The 18,087-nt window shown below is 38.5% G+C and overlaps 1 protein-coding gene across 3 annotated transcripts in view; it reads right to left on the bottom strand.

Moving 5' to 3' along the window:
• Window positions 1-479: 479 nt before the first annotated feature.
• Window positions 480-18,087, bottom strand: part of arid5a (AT-rich interactive domain 5A) — a 30,011-nt gene continuing 12,403 nt past the window's right edge. For 2 of the 3 annotated variants that reach the window (XM_073909065.1, XM_073909064.1), the window contains 5 exons: window positions 12,086-12,251; window positions 10,566-10,618; window positions 7,032-7,129; window positions 6,324-6,477; window positions 480-4,450 (listed from right to left, as the gene is read on the bottom strand). In XM_073909065.1, the coding sequence (XP_073765166.1) occupies window positions 3,251-4,450; window positions 6,324-6,477; window positions 7,032-7,129; window positions 10,566-10,618; window positions 12,086-12,239 (1,659 nt within the window). In that variant the 5' untranslated portion in view covers window positions 12,240-12,251 and the 3' untranslated portion in view covers window positions 480-3,250. The remainder of the gene's footprint in view (window positions 4,451-6,323; window positions 6,478-7,031; window positions 7,130-10,565; window positions 10,619-12,085; window positions 12,252-18,087) is intronic. The other variant, NM_001327774.1, reaches the window with a different exon arrangement.

Below are 18,087 nucleotides of genomic sequence, written 5' to 3'. Positions count from 1 at the left end.
GTTGTATAGGTGTATGTATGGTGTGTGCATGCATGTTGTGTGTGTGATTGTGTGGATGTATGCATGTACATATAAGCTTTTATCTGAGTATGTATTTGGTGTTTATTGTGCTTTGTCTATACATTTTTTATGTGGTTTATTTTAAAGCTTGTTTGTTGTTTGTGAAGCGCTTTAAGTTGCATGTATGTAGGAAAAAGTGCTATACAAATCAAATGTATTATTATTAAATGCGCCATGGCGCAACGCAACTGACTCATAAAGGGAATAAGAGATGAGACTCTGATTGGTTTAATGCAGGTTATGCTTAAAACACACCCAGAACTCATTAAGAGAATAAGCACAACCCTGTTATACCATGCGCCGGGTGCAGAGCGTATTTATCCATCCTAAAAATAGTCAAAGGGGATTCGAACATGCTCTTAATGCTTTTGCACCATACGCTTTAGACTTTGCATGTAGATCATTAAAACAGAGCGCTTGATGTGATGTCAACATTTATTTTATACAAAAATATTTTAACATTCAGTATACAAAGTGTACATAAGGCATTTTCACATTATTGGTGCATCAGTAAACAAGCTGATCTCATATCAAGTGCCAAAAAGAGGAATACATATGAATATCCCAGTCTCGTCCTGCTAATGACTCATCAAAAAACATACATATAACATTTACCAATTTGTTCTGAACCCTGAATTGTACCGTGTGTAAAGAAAACTGTATTTACTCGATGAATAACTTACAGTTAAGGGGATAGGCTTCATATACAGCTACGTTCAAGAATATACGTAACATTTACTTTGAAACAGCATTTCAGACACTCATCGAAAGTAACTTAATGATACGTTTGATCAGTGCCATATTGTAATATTCGCGCTACATAACCTCATAGGTAACAACACTTCGTTTGGTATTGATCTAAAAACAACAACAAAAACAGGCATAAAGTAAAAAGTAAAAAACAGGCTGAGAGGGCTCAAATCACATGCAAAAAAAATAAAAATAAAATATATATATATATATATATATATATATATATATATATATATATATATATATATATATATATATATATATATATAAACACATGCAAATAGAGAAATGCACTGCAAACCACATCGGAAATGTGTCGGGAGATCCTGAAAGTGACTGTTTAGAGTGTTGTCGGAGATCTGAGAGGTGAGTTTCGGTTTATTTTACCATTCTGGTGATGCAGTCACTAGACTTAGTATATTTTTAGCTCTAATAATCTGACAATCTAGGCAGTTAACATTTAATGAAACATAATTTTAATGCCATGTTAGTATGAATTACTCACAAACATAAACAACCGGGTTTTAAAAAAGTGAAGCCAAGAATTTTAAGTACATATACAGTTAAGTGCCACAGTTTATAGTCACTTTTTAAAGGACTGCACCCCATCATGAACACCATCAATATCCAGTTTTGAACTTAAGTTCAAGTTTAAGCTATGAACTATATTTCTTTAAAACACCATGGCTATGATAGTGCTGTGGTGAAAACAAAATTGAGAAATCACTTATGAAATTTTCAGAATTCTCTGGAAACTGATTCTGAGCTTCATTTATAACAGCAGGCGACTCTCTAGAGTAGTTTAACAGCAATTGGTGCTCTAGGCTAGTTTATGAACAGCAAACGTTGCTCTAGGCTAGTTTTGTAACAGCAGATGGCACTCTAGACTAGTTTATAAACAGTAGAAGGCACTCTAGACTAGTTTATAAACAGTAGACGGCACTCTAGACTAGTTTATAAACAGCAGAAGGCACTCTAGACTAGTTTATAAACAGTAGATGGCACTCTAGACTAGTTTATAAACAGTAGAAGGCACTCTAGACTAGTTTATAAACAGTAGAAGGCACTCTAGGCTTGTTTATAAACAGCAGATGGCGCTTTAGACTAGTTTATAAACAGCAGAAGGCACTCTAGACTAGTTTATAAACAGTAGACGGCACTCTAGGCTTGTTTATAAACAGCAGATGGCGCTTTAGACTAGTTTGGCACTCTAGACTAGTTTATAAACAGCAGATGGCGCTCTAGACTAGTTTATAAACAGCAGATGGTGCTCTAGACTACTTTATAAACAGCAGATGGCACTCTAGGCTGGTTTATAAACAGCAGATGGCGCTTTAGACTAGTTTATAAACAGCAGGTGACACTAGGGTAGTTTATAAACAGTAGACGGCACTCTAGGCTTGTTTATAAACAGCATTTGGCACTCTAGGCTTGTTTATAAACAGCAGACGGCACTCTAGACTAGTTTATAAACAGCAGGTGGCGCTCTAGGCTAGTTTATAAACAGTAGACGGCACTCTAGGCTTGTTTATAAACAGCAGGTGGCACTCTAGGCTTGTTTATAAACAGCAGGTGGCACTCCAGGCTTGTTTATAAACAGCAGGTAGCGCTCTAGGTTAGTTTATAAACAGCAAAATGCGCTCTAGGCTAGTTTATGAACATCCAATGGTGCTTTAGGCTAGTTTATAAACATCAGACAGCACTCTAGGCTAGGTTTTAAACAGAAGACGGCGCTTTAGACTAGTTTTAAACAGCAGATGGTGCTCTTGGATAGTTTTGAACAGCAGATGGTGATCTAGGATATTTTTAAACAGCAGATGTCACTCTAGACTAATTTTAAAAAGCAGATGGTGCTCTAGGCTAGTTTTAAACAGCAGATGGTGCTCTAGGATAGTTTTAAACAGCAGATGGTGCTCTAGGATAGTTTTAAACAGCAGATGGTGATCTAGGATAGTTTTAAACAGCAGATGGTGCTCTAGGCTAGTTTTAAACAGCGGATGGTGCTCTAGGATAGTTTTGAACAGCAGATGTCACTCTAGACTAGTTTTAAACAGCAGATGGTGCTCTAGGCTAGTTTTAAACAGCAGATGGTGCTCTAGGCTAGTTTTAAACAGCAGATGGTGCTCTAGGCTAGTTTTAAACAAAAGTTGGCACTCTAAGCTAGTTTTTCACAGCAGTTGGCACTCTAGGCTAGTTTCTAACAGTGGACGGTGCTCTAGACTAGTTATTAACACTCAAATTCTGACATGTAAGAGTGCTTGTGCGTTATGAGTTATGTAAGTTGGCTTTTATTTCACGAGGTTCATGTAAACAGCTCACTGTAATTCGCTTAAACCTTTTCTAACTGTATTAATGATTATTTTAGTTTCAAGTGGTATGTGTGAGGAGTTGCATACAAGCACGGCCCAAAAGTAAGTCTCTAAGGTCTGCGAATAGTTCAGTACGGCTGCAGGCTTGGCATGTTATATCCAGCAGGCGCATGCCAGATTGGCATCGGGTAATTGTACGAAGGCAAAGCAGCTTCGTAAGACCCAGGAAAGTGGGTTCCCACTGGCGGGCAATGCATAGAGTGGCTCTGAGCAGGAGGAATTGACAGATGTGTTGGAAAAAGCACGGGCTGCAGAGGTAGAGCTTTTAATTGTTCAACCGTCAGGTCTCCTCGAAGTCTTTCTAAAGCTGGCTGGTAGGGCACAGTGAGTCCGCCATGCGGGTGGAAGAGGTACTGCTGGGTAGGCAGAGGTTTGGGCAACGCCGTCTTTGCCTTCTCCTTCCTGTCCGTAATGCGAATCGGAGAAGATACTGGCATCTTCTTCAAGTAGGCTTCATCAGGTCTCTTTAGGAGGTGCTGGTGGTAGGAGGACATGTGCGGTTTAAAAGAGGGCTGTAGTGATGACATGGGCCTGCAGGGATCCCGGGGCAAGACCTTGGAGAAGCTGGAGGCATGAGGGACCCAGTAGGGTTTGGTGTAGGCTGGCAAGGGCAGCCTATGGGATGCAAGTCTGGATTTATCATCAGAGGTCCATGCTAAAAGACTCCTCTGGGTCTTTTCTGTTGCACCAGCTTGCAGGAACTCTCGATAATGTAAGCGGGGATAGTTGGCGAGTTCTTTGGTGTTGGGGTAACAGCTGAGTGGTTTGCAAACTCCGGTGCTGACAGCTTTGGATGTGGACAGAGCTGGCAAACGAGTCGCTGTTTTGTTTTCAGGCTCTTTAGCTGGAGACTTTTGAGTCGTGACGGCTATGCAGTCCTCGGAGGAGACGGAGTATGGAGAGGGGCTTCGAGACAGGGATCCAGAAGGAGAGGAGACTGGGACAGGAGAGCCATCGGAGGAGTGGCGACCGCGAGTGTTAGACTGGGAAGAGTGGGATATGTGGATAACGGAGGGTCGCTCAAGTTCTCCACCGTCCTCTGAGGCAGGGATAGTGAGGCTAGCCTGAGCCAGACGCTTCTTCTTCTCCAGGGGGGAGATGACTTCGGGCGGGCTGGAAGTCTGGAGAAGCGGGTTCTCCCTGGAGCTCATGCCAAGGACTGGAGCTGTGGATGTGTGCTCGGAGTCAAGGCGATCAGAGGATATCAGCCATGGACTGTGATGAGAACACCTGCCTCTGTCACAGTGGTGATCAGACAACATTTTCTCCTGAAAAGAAAAGTGGGATACTTTAGAACTTACAGTAGTGTAAGAACGGTAGTGTTTAGGGCAGGTGTGGGCGAACTTGATCCTGGAGGGCCAGTGTCCTGCATAGTTTAGCTCCAACCCTATTCAAACAGACCTCCCTATAGAGTTCAAGTGATCTTGAAGACACTGATTAGTTTGTTCAGGTGTGTTTGACTAGTGTTGGAACAAAACTGTGCAGGGACAGCGGCCCTCGAGGATCAAGTTTGCCCATCCCTGGTTTAGGGGATTATATATGGATTCCAATCTTAAAGGTCCAATGTGTCCACTAGTTTTTAAATGTTTGTATCAGTATTCTTTGTTTTTAGGAGATCATTAAGCTAGTACGCATCAAAACAGTGACAAAATCCGTGTTTAGGAGATATTAAAGTAATAGAAACATGTAAAGTTTGTAGGTTGTCTCTTCCACCTAAATGGGTCAACGATTTTATTAATGTCAACTCATACTTTAGTTTCTCATCAAATCTTCTGACCAATCAAATGGTCTTTAGTATCTGACATGCCCCGCCCCTTTCAGATGCTTGACATTTACATCAACCACTCTGACTGGTAGAGCTGTGATAAAAACAAAACGCTATTGGCCGTTTTTTTTAAAGGGGAGGGGCTACTCTATGCCCCGCCCTCTCTTCATGTTTAAGTTAAGATGCGTCAAACATCGAATAAAAATGCACATTTCAAAGCACTTCACGGGACTTTTCAGAGAATACCGAAAGCATTTGTAAGAAAGCCCAAGAAAGGTCATTTTAATTAGGAGGTTAAATCATTACTGAGTGAACAAGACTAAATTTGATATGGTGTGCAAAATTCTGTGGAGAGTATTTAGATTTTTAATATGACTCTATGACAGGGCTGCTATTTTAAAGCCTTTTGTTTGACTTTACATTGGTAGAGATCAAGTTACTTTGTGTTTTACCAATGATTTTACTTCACCCATTAACAATCCTGGAATATTTAGGTTACCATACCATAGAGATGTCCAAACTCAGTCCAGGAGGGCCGGTGTCTTAAAGAGGTTAGCTTCAACTCTAATCAAACATACTTAAACCAGCTAAATAAGCTCTCAGATACTAGAAACTTCCTGGCAGAGCTTCATTCACGTCCATTGACTTTTAGGCACATGAAACACCTCGTTTTGTGGACTGTGTGACAGACATATTTGAGATGATCTTGCTGGCTTTTTGGTCATATTGTTTCCAAAAGACTGCCATTTTATTTTAGATCCCTTAGTCTTAAGACTTGAACATCAGAGCATTATAGCATAGGGCTGGAGAATAATTCAATATATACACATATCGCAATACTTGGTCACACTTTATTTTGATGGTCCGTTTGTTGAATTTAAGTTACACTGCATCTACATGCCAACTAACTCTCATCAGATTATAAGTAGACTGTTAGGGTTAGAGTTAGTGTAAGTTGAACATGTACTTGCAAAGTTTCTTATAGTCAGTTAAATGTCTGATTAGCAGCAGTATCAACAGATATTAAGCAGACAGTCTACTGATACTCAAATGAACCATCAAAATGAAGTGTTTCCCAATATTTAATCCCAATAACCAATTTCTTTCACCCAATTCTGATATTTTGATGTACAGTTGACAATTTTAAATGTGAATTTTTCCCCTGAAATATTTCCCAAGTGCTTTTTAATGTAAAGAAGTCATTTGTAAACAGTTTTAATAACTCATTTCTAATAACTTTCTATAAGATTAAGATTCTATTAAGATTAATAAGATTTCTTTTCTCTTTGCTATGTTGACAGCACATAATACTTGACTAGATATTCTTCAAGATACTAGTATTCAGCTTAAAGTGAGTTTCGTTATTGTCCTCTGACCTCGCTCTCGTCTCTCTCCATCTTCCTCTTCTTCTTGCTCTCTGGTTTGCTCCCCCGGTTCTCAGGGCTCCTCTTGTACTGTTTGCGAGGTTTGGACGGTGGCAGTGGTTTGTCCTCTTCTCCTCTCAGCTGCCGCTCAAAGGGCAAAACCAACCTGCAAACACAAATGAGTTTTAAAGTTGGAGACGAAACAACCCAGGCGATGCAGAGGCTCTGAAATGTGTGTAATATAATGTTCTTGAAATCAATAAATGTTTTCATTTAACTCTTTCCCTGGACCAAAATAAAGAAGCTTTATTTTTATGATTTGAAACATTGTAGGCCACCTAATATAGTAAATATATTATCTATCTATCTATCTATCTATCTATCTATCTATCTATCTATCTATCTATCTATCTATCTATCTATCTATCTATCTATATATATATATATATATATATATATATATATATGTGTGTGTTTAATAACAAAATTGTCTGCAAATTTCTGCCAATTACCACCACAAAATCAGTCACATTTATCACAAAAAAAAAAATTCACAAAAAAAACATAATCGTGAAAAACTAGAGGATCTGCTGAATGAGCTCTGCAATGCTGCAGTCCACCTCCAGAAAAGTGACAGCATGAAAACGGCCCACATTGTTACTACATGTTATTAAAGTCCACATGAAATCTTAATGTTTGTTGTTTTGGTGATTTGTTTACCTTTCATAGTGTCTGCGTGTGCAGGTGGCTGCGCTTGTACTGCCTGGACTACCACCCAACTCGTCATACACGTTCTTCCACTGCCTCCTCGCTGTTACCTGTGAGCGAACACCATGTAATTATAGACCCCCAATGGAAAACTGCAGCAGTCGGGTTTCCAAAAGCATGTCAATTAGCAAGCGCAAGTTATTATCATCAGCTCAAGAGGTTTGTTATTTCAGATATAGACGCGCGGCGAGCGCAAGTAATCTCTCGCTGTGTATTTCAAACATGGCGGGTCCTTTGTTTACATTCTAGCTTGTTGCCTAAGCGAATGACATATCTCTGTAAACCTATAGCGTTCAGCTGCACGTCTAGCTCCGCCTTTTGGTACCCTTTCTTGTGTTTGGGACCCTTTCGAAAGGGTGCTGAATAAGTGGTACGGTACGGTTTGGTTCGGTACGCCTTTTAATAGTGGAAACGGCCATAAAAGCATACCAAACCGAACCGTACAGTACCGTACCACTCCGCCATTACTGTAATGTGCTTACACTACAGCTGTTGAATGCTTGATTCTGATTGGCTGATGAGCATTCTAAGCTGTACTGTTTCAGATGAATGCACAGCTAAAGTAGTTCCGGCAAGTTTTGAGTGTGTTACAGCTCTGTATCACTATGCTAAATGAGTTATTTCACAGCTACAACAGTCAAAAATCACATCAAAACACAACTCAAGGCTTTGGAGGAGATGTGGAAGAAACCAATGCAACACACAGGAGCAGATTGAGGACAAAAGCCTGACAAATGTCTGAAATACAACATCTGAACAGTAGCTTTAGCTGTGGGAACCCGAGATTAAGCAGAGTAATTCACTTGAATTGTTGATTAATTAAAAAATAATGCACACTCAAGCTGTAGCAGCCGCATCACTACCTTTTCTTCAAATGATTCCTTATGTATCAGTGTGCTTCAGAGAAAACGTGTGCACAAAAACAGATTCATTCGCCTGTCTGCTAGATGTGACGTTCATAGATCACAAACTTCTGCACTTAATGATGTCAGACCTAAACACCCCAGATTAATATAATAATATCACTCCACTTGTGTTTTTATAAACTAGTTTGAGTTCCTTACCAAGAAAGAAAAGGAAGATATACTGAATAATTGACATCCATAGTAGTTTTTGGTCCTACTATGAACGTCAACGGCACTATATTCTTCAAAATATCTTGTGTTCAAGTTTAGAGTCATTATTAGCGTGGCAATGGTAAACATTGAGGACATTTTAAAGGGCCATGACACCCCCCACTTTCATTTAAAGTCTACTTCAGAATTTTTTCAAAAGATGCTTGATTAATGGGCGTGGAGCTCCACGGGCATAGGGCAGGAGTGGGCGTGGCCAACAGGGGAGAAGGGGAGCAAACAACTGTTGATGTCAGTTAGCTCACAAATTGAGACAAACCGTGAGGAGACGCATGAGTATATAGTTCACAAAGTTAAAATGCAAAGAAATAAACAGTAATTTAATGCCCTGCTACATTTGTTATTTGTAATTCCATATACACATAACCACAATTTATATCATTATAAAGATAAGTGTGTTCCCTGCTAAAAAATCCAGCTTAAACCAGCCTAGGCTAGTTGGCTGGTTTTAGCTGCTCAACCAGGCTGGTTTTAGAGGGGTTTTGGCCACTTCCAGGCTGGTTTCCAGCCATTTCCAGCCTGGTCTTAGCTGGTCAAGCTGGAAAATGACCAGCTAAATCCAGCTTAAACCAGCTTGACCAGCCTGGATTAAGCTGGACATAGCTTGTTTTGGCTGGACTCCCAGCCTGCCTAGGCTGGTCAAGCTGGTTTTAGCTGGTCATTTTCCAGCCTAACCAGCTAAGACCAGGCTGGAAATGGCTGGAAACCAGCCTGGAAGTGGCCAAAACCCCTCTAAAACCAGCCTGGTCGACCAGCTAAAATCAGCCAACAGGCCTAGACTGGTTTAAGCTGGATTTTTTTAGCAGGGCTCATGTAAACACTATAAATGAGGATTCTCCCTCGATCCTCGGGTCTAAATTATAGATCTTGAATGCAGACTCAGTGTAGCTGGTCTCCTGACCTGTGTATTTTAACCATTAGTCCTGCTGGTAATATAGAGGATTTAGGCAAACACAGCAGCACAGTGATGTGTCTGAATGTGAACGAACACCTGATAAAAGACAGCGTCCGCCATTCTTCAATTCTCGCACTGCTCTCCTGACAAATTGCTTGCAGCACACACACAGCTTTGCTGTATGATCGGCCCTGACAGGATCGCGGGGAAAAAACATCCAACAAACCCCGTGGATCATGGAAACAAACACATACGAGCCTTCATGAACAGCTACTGCGTGCCGTAGGTCCGTGTCTCACAGCTTGCTTGAAACTGGCAGGTCTGCCTTCGGAAAGCATGTGCTCTGATGAATAATTAAGCAGCCGGCTCTTCTCATAGGATAAGAAAACTCCGCTATGAATAATAATGAGAAACCGACGCGTCATCATTGCACTTGCAGTTCTGCGCTACGTCGCCGATTTTGATCCGCCCAAAAAATAACTTTAAACCCGGAAGCTGAAATTAGCTGACAAAAGCTCAAAATTATCCAGTTTCCCCCACAATTAAAGCTGACAGGTGCTAACATTGTTTTAACTGATGCTCAACACACACACATCTGTTAATATAAAAAAAAGTTCTCCAGGGTGTCCTGAACCTTTAACATTGCATTCACCATGCATTTCAAAGCGACCTTTTTATTGTCTTGCGTTTGTTTGAGTGTTTGTATTGCCTGCATTGCATTACCATCAGTCAGATCAGCTCTTGTCATAGTGGAACTTCATGATTAGTCACTGGGTTAGTTTCAGAGGTTGCCTCACATGTGTCGAAGTACATACCCCAAAAAATATTTTCACAGGCTGATAAAAGTTTCAGCTTCACAATACTAATGCCACCATTACCGCCTGACACATTGCTAAATCAGTTAATGACCACGGTACTTTCTTGCTTAATGACAGGTGTCAGTTTGTGTTACTGGAATAAAGTTCGACTGATGCAATAATGGCTATCTTTGTAGTCTCACTTTCCACTTGTAGACCTAATTCGCAAACAAAACACAGCTTTGACCATGTCTAAAATTAAATGCAGACTGACCACACGAACGCTCATTAAAAACACAAACTCTTCAGCACCTCAGGGGGAGTGGAAACTTAAGGGTGAGAGAACAAAGCTTTTGAAGCAGCAGGTTTGGGCAGAAAACGGATGGACCCTCATTCTCATTGTGGTCGTAACGGTCACTGCTGTAAGTATAGTGTGACCTGAAGCCACTATTGTTTCCACTCTGCAAGAGCAAGAGGCAAATGCATGACCTGCTTCTCAACTTCCTCGGGTAGTTGGCATACTTGCACAATAAATCAAGAAAGATAATGCTATCAGCAGCATCAGCGTGAGATGCGGGACTCACACACACACACACACACACACAATAGCGGCAGTTGTGAAAGCTCTGTCTGGAGGTTTGTTTTGCGTGAGGATCCTTACCGCATCATATCCTCCAAGTGTCTCTACAGCTTTGTAGATTTTCCACAGGTTGACTGGAAGAAAGAGAGAGAGACGTGTTTATGTTAACACACAGTGTAGATAAGTGGATGCCACTGAAAATGTTGCACCTTTTAAATTAAATATGTCCTGCTTTATCGTCTAATAAGTTTAAAGATCACGTTACCATATATTGGAACACTTCAGTATTAGAAAATGTAGTAGAAATAAAAACAAAGCAGATAATGGTTTTAAATTTAGCCTAAATAAAGTGTTTGTTTGGTGCCAAATTACTGAACATATTTACCTGGTTAAGCCTTTAAATTGTATTTCAAGCTGAATACTACCCAGCAGGCACACATTATAATATGTTAATATTAGGTTAGTTTAGATCATGATGTCAGGTGACCAAAATTCAATGTCTATCCAGCGTCTAGGGACAATGTTATTTTGACGTCTAAGGACGTCTATATGACGTTGATATTTGGTTGTTTTTAGTCAATATTTTGATATTTTAGTTGATTTTAGTGTTGAAAAGTGGCCCAAATCTAACGTCTAGCCAACATCTTAAATCAATGTAATATTGACGTCACATACTGACATTTATTCGTCAGGTATGGCAACTAAAATTCAACATCTGATTGACGTCATAGTGGAAACGTCCACACAACGTCAAGCTGTACCATCCTTGAACGATTGGTTGATATTTGGTTGATTTTAGGTTGGACTTTGGCTAGACGTTGGGTTCTGATGTCAACCTGATTTTCATTTCCAAACACAATGCAACGTCCCAACAACATTGGTGTATAAAGTCAATCTGACGTCACGTTGATGTCCTGTGCCTGCTGGGTAGTAAACTTGCAAACTTAGTAGTAAAATGTTATGTACTGTCTTCATAAAAAAGTCAAAGGAAATGAGTTATTAGAAATGAGTTATTAAAAATATTACATTAAAAAATGTGTTCGCAAACAGCAAATATTTGGAAAAAATATAGTTAATTGAAGAAATGTATATAATCAGGGTTTCTGCAGGTTTCACCAAATTAAATTTAAGACTTTAAGACATTTTTAAAACCATCATGAATGAAATTTTAGAATAATAAAGGGCTAAAAGCTACGGAAATTATCAAATGACCCATATGGAAAAGATTTTTATTTGCTCTATCAAAAACAAATATATAATTTAATATGTTTAAGAACACAATAATAAATTAATAATAAAATGTTTTAATATTTTAGATATTTCTTTGCCAAATATCTTAAATATTGTGCAAAAATGCAAGCTCTACTTGTATCCATACATTTTTTTCCCAACATAAACTTTCTTTAAAATATATATATATTTTTTTACATTTTAGACTTTAAGACCCTGCAGAAACTCTGTTACATAAATGCAATCTCGACTTTTAATACTGCGCTCAGCACATTTGTCATTGAAATAGTGCCATATAGATAGCTGGAAGATCTGTGTAAAAGGCCTGCCACCACAGTTGGAAAAAATCCTAGAGGAAACACTGCACTCACTCTGTTTAAAGCCCAGATGAGGAATTCTCTCTATCGGCGTGTTTCTTTCCTTCATAAAACAGTAGAGATTGGTGATGAAGGTTCGTTCTTCACTCTCTGATTGGTCGCTTCTGGAATTGTCCTCGCTGCTATTGGTGGACGTTAGGCTCTCCATCTCCCCATTGGTCTAATGAAAAAAAAAACATTCATGCTTGAAATTAAAATAAAGTTTTTTTTAGATGTTAGCATCAGTATGTTAATTTTAATGATATATATCTATAAGCTAGCGTGATACAAAACAGTGTTTAGAAGATATAAACCTGATATAAACATGTAAAGAATGTTTAAAAATATCATTAATTTTTCTTCGGCTTTATTTCAGGGGTTGTCACAGCGGAATGAACCACCAACTATTATTATATATTATGTTATTATTGTAATAATATAATTATTATCATTATATTATGCAGTGGATGCAATTTGAGCTGCAACCCATTACTGGGAAACCCCCGCACACACTCATTCACACACACACACACACACACACACACACACACACACACACACACACATACACTTCAGCCAATTTAGTTCGTCAATTCCCCTATAGCGCATGTGTTTAGACTGTGTGGGAAACCGGAGCAGCCGGAGGAAACCCACGCCAACACGAGGAGAACATGCAAACTTCATGCAGAAATGAAAACTAACCCAGCTGGGACTCGAACGAGCAACCTTCTTGATGTGAGGCAACAGTGCTAACCACTGAGCCACCGTGCAAAGAATATACTCAAGCATATTAAGAAGAATCATTTGATGACATATAAAAAGACTTTAAGCAGTTTGGGCCCAAAATACTAACATTAAATCTTTATACTTTGCCACTTTCCTTCAAAAATGTGATTTTATATAATTTATAAATGCAAGTTTTTCATCATTTTAAATATGATGACATACAGTTGAAGTCAGAATTATTAGCCCCCCCTGAATTATTATCCCCTTTGTTTATTTTTCCCTATCTTCCGTTTAACGGAGAGATTTTTTCAACATATTTATAAACATAATAGTTTTAATAGCTCATCTCTAATAACTGATTTATTTTATCTTTGCCATGATACCAGTAAATAATATTAGACTAGATATTCTTCAAGACACTTCTATACAGCTTAAAGTGACATTTAAAGGCTTAACTAGGTTAATTAAGCAGGTTAGGGTTATTAGGCAAGTTGTTGTATAACAATGGTTTGTTGTGTAGACTTTCGAAAAAATATATAGCTGAAAGGGGCAAATAATTTTGATCGTAATATGGTGTTTAAAAAATAAAAACTGCTTTTATTCTAGCCGAAAAAAAACAACAAATAAGACTTTCTCCAGAAGAAAAAATATTATCAGACATACTGCGAAAATGTCCTGGCTCTGTTGAACATCATTAGGGGAAATATTGAAAAAATAATAATAATAATACAGAGGGGAGCTAATATTTCAGACTTCAACTGTAAGTACAGGTCACAATGAGTATGGAGTTTAATTTTTACATGAATACATCAACGTCATATTGAATGATAATACATCACCCGTATTTGCATTTCACTATAAATGTGACCTGCGTGTCACACTTTTTTGAGATTCACCACTGTAACGGAATTTTCTGAATTCATTCATCCACCCAGTTCAGAAGTTCCCAACACAAGACTTCAATAAACAATAAATGTACAGTATGCGTGTGCACTGTACATGATATAGGCAATATATGAACACATGTGGGTGCGTTTGTGTCATTTACAGGAAGCAGCGTAACTGCTCTTCGAACACCCTCCGGATTTCACTTTCACACAAATAGCCTGATAAATCTTCTCACTGATTCATTTTCTAAAGCCTCGCGCAGAATCGCAGGTGATATCGTTTTTTTTTTTTCGTGCAGCTCAGTCATATTCGGAGTGTGAGACTGAAAACACAACAGCTTTGGCTTTCACCACCACTTTCAATAAGTAACCAGACATCCTGTTTGAAGGGAAAGCGAACCGCCGGTGGGGTTTTTACTGCACCAGAGCTTTACTCCACTCACATCTGCAAAACTTGAGAAACTCTGCAACACACGGAGGCGGCAGTTTGCCATCTACAGATTTTATGAGCAATTTTGTAGCCTTCGTGATCTATGATAGTGAAGTGGGATTAAATAAGGTTTAAAGAGCACCTCTTGTGCCCCTTTTTACAAGATGTCAAATAAGTCTCTGATTTCCCGAGAGTGTGTGGTTTCAGCTCAAAATACCGCACAAATATTATTTATATCTCTTTAAAACGGACTCTTTAAGCCTTTGATCCTAATTGTGGCTTTTTGTTGACTGTCGCTTTAAATTCAAATGAGATTGTGCTCTTTTCAAAAGAGGGCGGAGCTACGACTACCTGTGTGTCATCATAGTGGCAGATTTAAAACAGGACAAATGTTCTATGCTAATGAGGGAGAGATGGTCGCTAGTGGCACATGACACATACAAAAAGGAGAATATCAATCAAAGTGTTTCTGCAGACTGTTTTGATCCAGTGTAATAATAAAAAACAGAATTAATTAATTTTTACCATTAGAAGTTGGATATATTCACACATTGTTGACACACAACTGTGTTTAAACCCCTTATAAAAGTGATTTTTGCATAATAGGTGCCCTTCAACAAAGATAAATCTCAGAATAAAATGGACCTTTGGTAGAACAAAAGGTATTTATTTATACTTCATGTAATATTATTATTAGTAGTAGTAGTAATAATTCCTTACATTTATATAGCGCTTTTCTGGACACTTAAAGCACTTTAAACATTGGGAGGAATCTCCTCATCCACCCCCAGTAGTAAGTAGTAAGTATAATAACTTGTCCTTGTAAGTGTATTACTTGAACGCTAATACATACTAAATCAGGGGTCACCAACATGCTGAGGATCACGTGTTGCCCGCAGGCCTGTTCTAAAAATAGCTCACCATAGCGTCACTTACCAGTAAGCTTCATCTAATATAGAAGTAATTTTAAAAATGTTAATATTTGCAGAGATATATAAAAATAAAATGTTGCACATTGATACATTAAATACAGGGTATTTCCTACCCTGTTAAATCATTGTTGAAATTTGTTATTTGAGAAGTGTTTATCAAACTGGTAGCCCTCCACATTGATCGGTACCCAAGAAGTAGCTCTCAGTTTCATAAAGGTTGGTGACCCCTGTACTAAATGATCCAACGTTTTAGTACAGTATTAAAACTATGGAATTATTCCCCAGGATCTGGTGTGAATTCAGATTTAAGTCCCCTCCAGGATAGAAAAACAAACACACACACAGCTAGACATACATGTTTGTTGAGTTCTGTCATCTGTATACAGTATATACATTATATACAGTACACTGAGCACTGCTGTTTAGCTGTTCGGGTCAATTTGGGGTCAAATGTATTTCGATTTTCATTACTTGTACTTTTGAAGTATATAAAACATTTTGATGAGTTGTGCGGCACGGTGACTGAGTGACTGTCGCCTCACAGCAGTTTGCATGTTCTCCCCGTGTTGGCGTTGGTTTTCTCTGAGTGCTCCGATTTCCCCCACAGTCCAAACACATGCGCTTTAGGGGAATTGATGAACTAAATTGGCCGTAGTGTATGAGTGTGTGTGTAAATGAGTGTGTATGGGTGTTTCCCATTACTGGAAGAGCATCTGCTGCTTAAAACCCCCGATAAATGAGGGACTAAGCCGAAGGAAAATAAATGAATGAATCTCGATGAATTAGCATTTAATCAGATAGTGTTATGCTAGCCAATTTGAACATGAGGTCAAATCAAACCAAAACTCTTTAACTAACAGATCTCTCTCCAAACTTTTAATAAAACTCGAGGGCTCTATAAACATCAACCCACATCATTTGAGCCATCATCCAATCCAATCATTTAGCAAACACTGCTAACAACAGGTTAGCATAGAAGACCAACACCTTATGTATCTTGTAGAAATTCTTGCCTAAAAAGGAAAGAACAACCCACGTTGAAAGAAGGAAGTGAACGTTATCTACAACAACAAAAACTGCATATTCACCCTGTGTGGCAAAGTGCTGAAGGCTAATCAGAAGTGGAACTGCTAGATGCTAACAAGCAAACAGGACAATGACCCACAGTACAGTACAGCCAGGCCACAAGTGAGAAACGAAAGAGTGGAGGCATGCAGAAATGAACACCAGCCGTCAGTATCGCCCACTCACAAACAATACACATGACTTTAAGGAATTGGAAAAATAAGTTCAAGTAAGCACATTACTTAGAGAATGCATTGGTGAATTGACCAATTCTACAGGCCATAGGCTGACAAAGAGGATGTTATAATTTTCCTCAAATTCATTATTCTTGGTTGGCCAGCTATATTTGATTTCTTTATAGGGAAATTAGTTTTTAAGGGTGCAGGAATCAAATTTCTCCAAGAGATGTTGATATCTGAAAGTATTAAAACAAACACGCCTATAACCCATTAAAGACCACAGCTTTTTTTAGTATCTCTGCAACTAAATTTAAGCCGATGTAGATTCATCATAGCCAAGACAAAATTAATTAGTTATTAAAACTATTGTTTAAAATAAAGGGGAAATGAAGCACTCAGTCAAGTTTATTATTTTGAATATTGATTTCCACTTTAATTTAAATATATATAAAACTAACTCAATTTATGTAACCATATAGCAGAAAACGACATGTTTTATTATAGCTTTTAAACCTAAGGCACTGCCATCTTGGAATATCGCTGTGTCTGACGTCACAGGGTTGGTTCCATTCCCTCAGCTGAACAGATACAGTGGAAGTAAAGGACTGAACATCGAGACTGTTTTAACCTAATGTGTGAAGTTGTGGACGTGGAGCTGCTGCAAATACAAGCATCAGATGTGTGTCTGCCAATCAGCCATCACTATAGACTGACGTTTCTCTGGGAGAAATCTCGAATCAGACGTGTGCTTGTACCACAGTTTGGTGGTTAACAAACACACTGGAATCTCAACCAATACAAAGAAATACATCCACATAAACCTGGGCTATTAAATGAACCAAGTGCACTTGATAACAAAAGTTGGTTGCACTTTATTTTGATGGTCCGCTTGTTGAATTTAAGTTGCATTGCAACTAATTCTCATTAGATTACAAGTAGACTATTAGGTTGGGGTTGGGGTTTAGTGTAAGTTGACATGTACTTGCAAAGTCTCTTATAATCAGTTAAATGTCTGTTGAAGGAGCAGTATCAGCAGATATTAAGCAGACAGTCTACTAATACTTAAGTGGAGCATCAAAAATAAAGTGTTGCCCAAAAGTTTTCTGGTTTTGTAATCTGTATAAAATGAACACGAGGTACAGTCCATCATGTCAATCGCACATCACATGACAGCAATTACTCAAACGCCCACAGACTTTTAAACAAAGAGTCGCTGTCATTTCTGGAGGAGATTCACTATCAACACCAAGCTGTGGATTACTTCAGAAGAGCTGCGCGATCTGATAATCATTATCCAGAGGAGGATCATGTGTAACACTGCCGTAATATCTCGCTCCTTTCTAGTGCACATTAGCTTTGGTTATTTAAAAATATGCCGATTTTGTTTGATTCGAATGTTTAGAAACAAAACTAAATACATGGCTGTTGTTTAATTTTGTTGATTCCAAATATGTAATGTAATCATAAGCTTGGCTAACAGTTTTGGAGAATTTTATGTTTTTCCATTCAGACAGAATGGGTTATAATTATTATATGGGTATAATATTTATATTATATATGAAATTTCCCATTTATTGTTTTTATTAACGTCTATCCCCACCCCAACCCTAAACCCAACCATCAGAGTAATGTAAAAACAGTAGTTGTACCGAGGATTATTTATGCTATCTATTAAACTACCCAATAAATTGCATTTTTAATCGCCTAGCTCCACCCCAACCCTAAACCCAACCGTACTCTAAAAATATTAATTGTTATACAGTGCCATTACAAATTCTGTAATATTGATATACATATT

The sequence above is a fragment of the Danio rerio genome, chromosome 8, assembly GCF_049306965.1.
Source record: "Danio rerio strain Tuebingen ecotype United States chromosome 8, GRCz12tu, whole genome shotgun sequence".
In the NCBI taxonomy this organism is placed as follows: Eukaryota; Metazoa; Chordata; class Actinopteri; order Cypriniformes; family Danionidae; genus Danio; species Danio rerio.
This window is presented reverse-complemented; position numbering and strand designations above follow the sequence as displayed.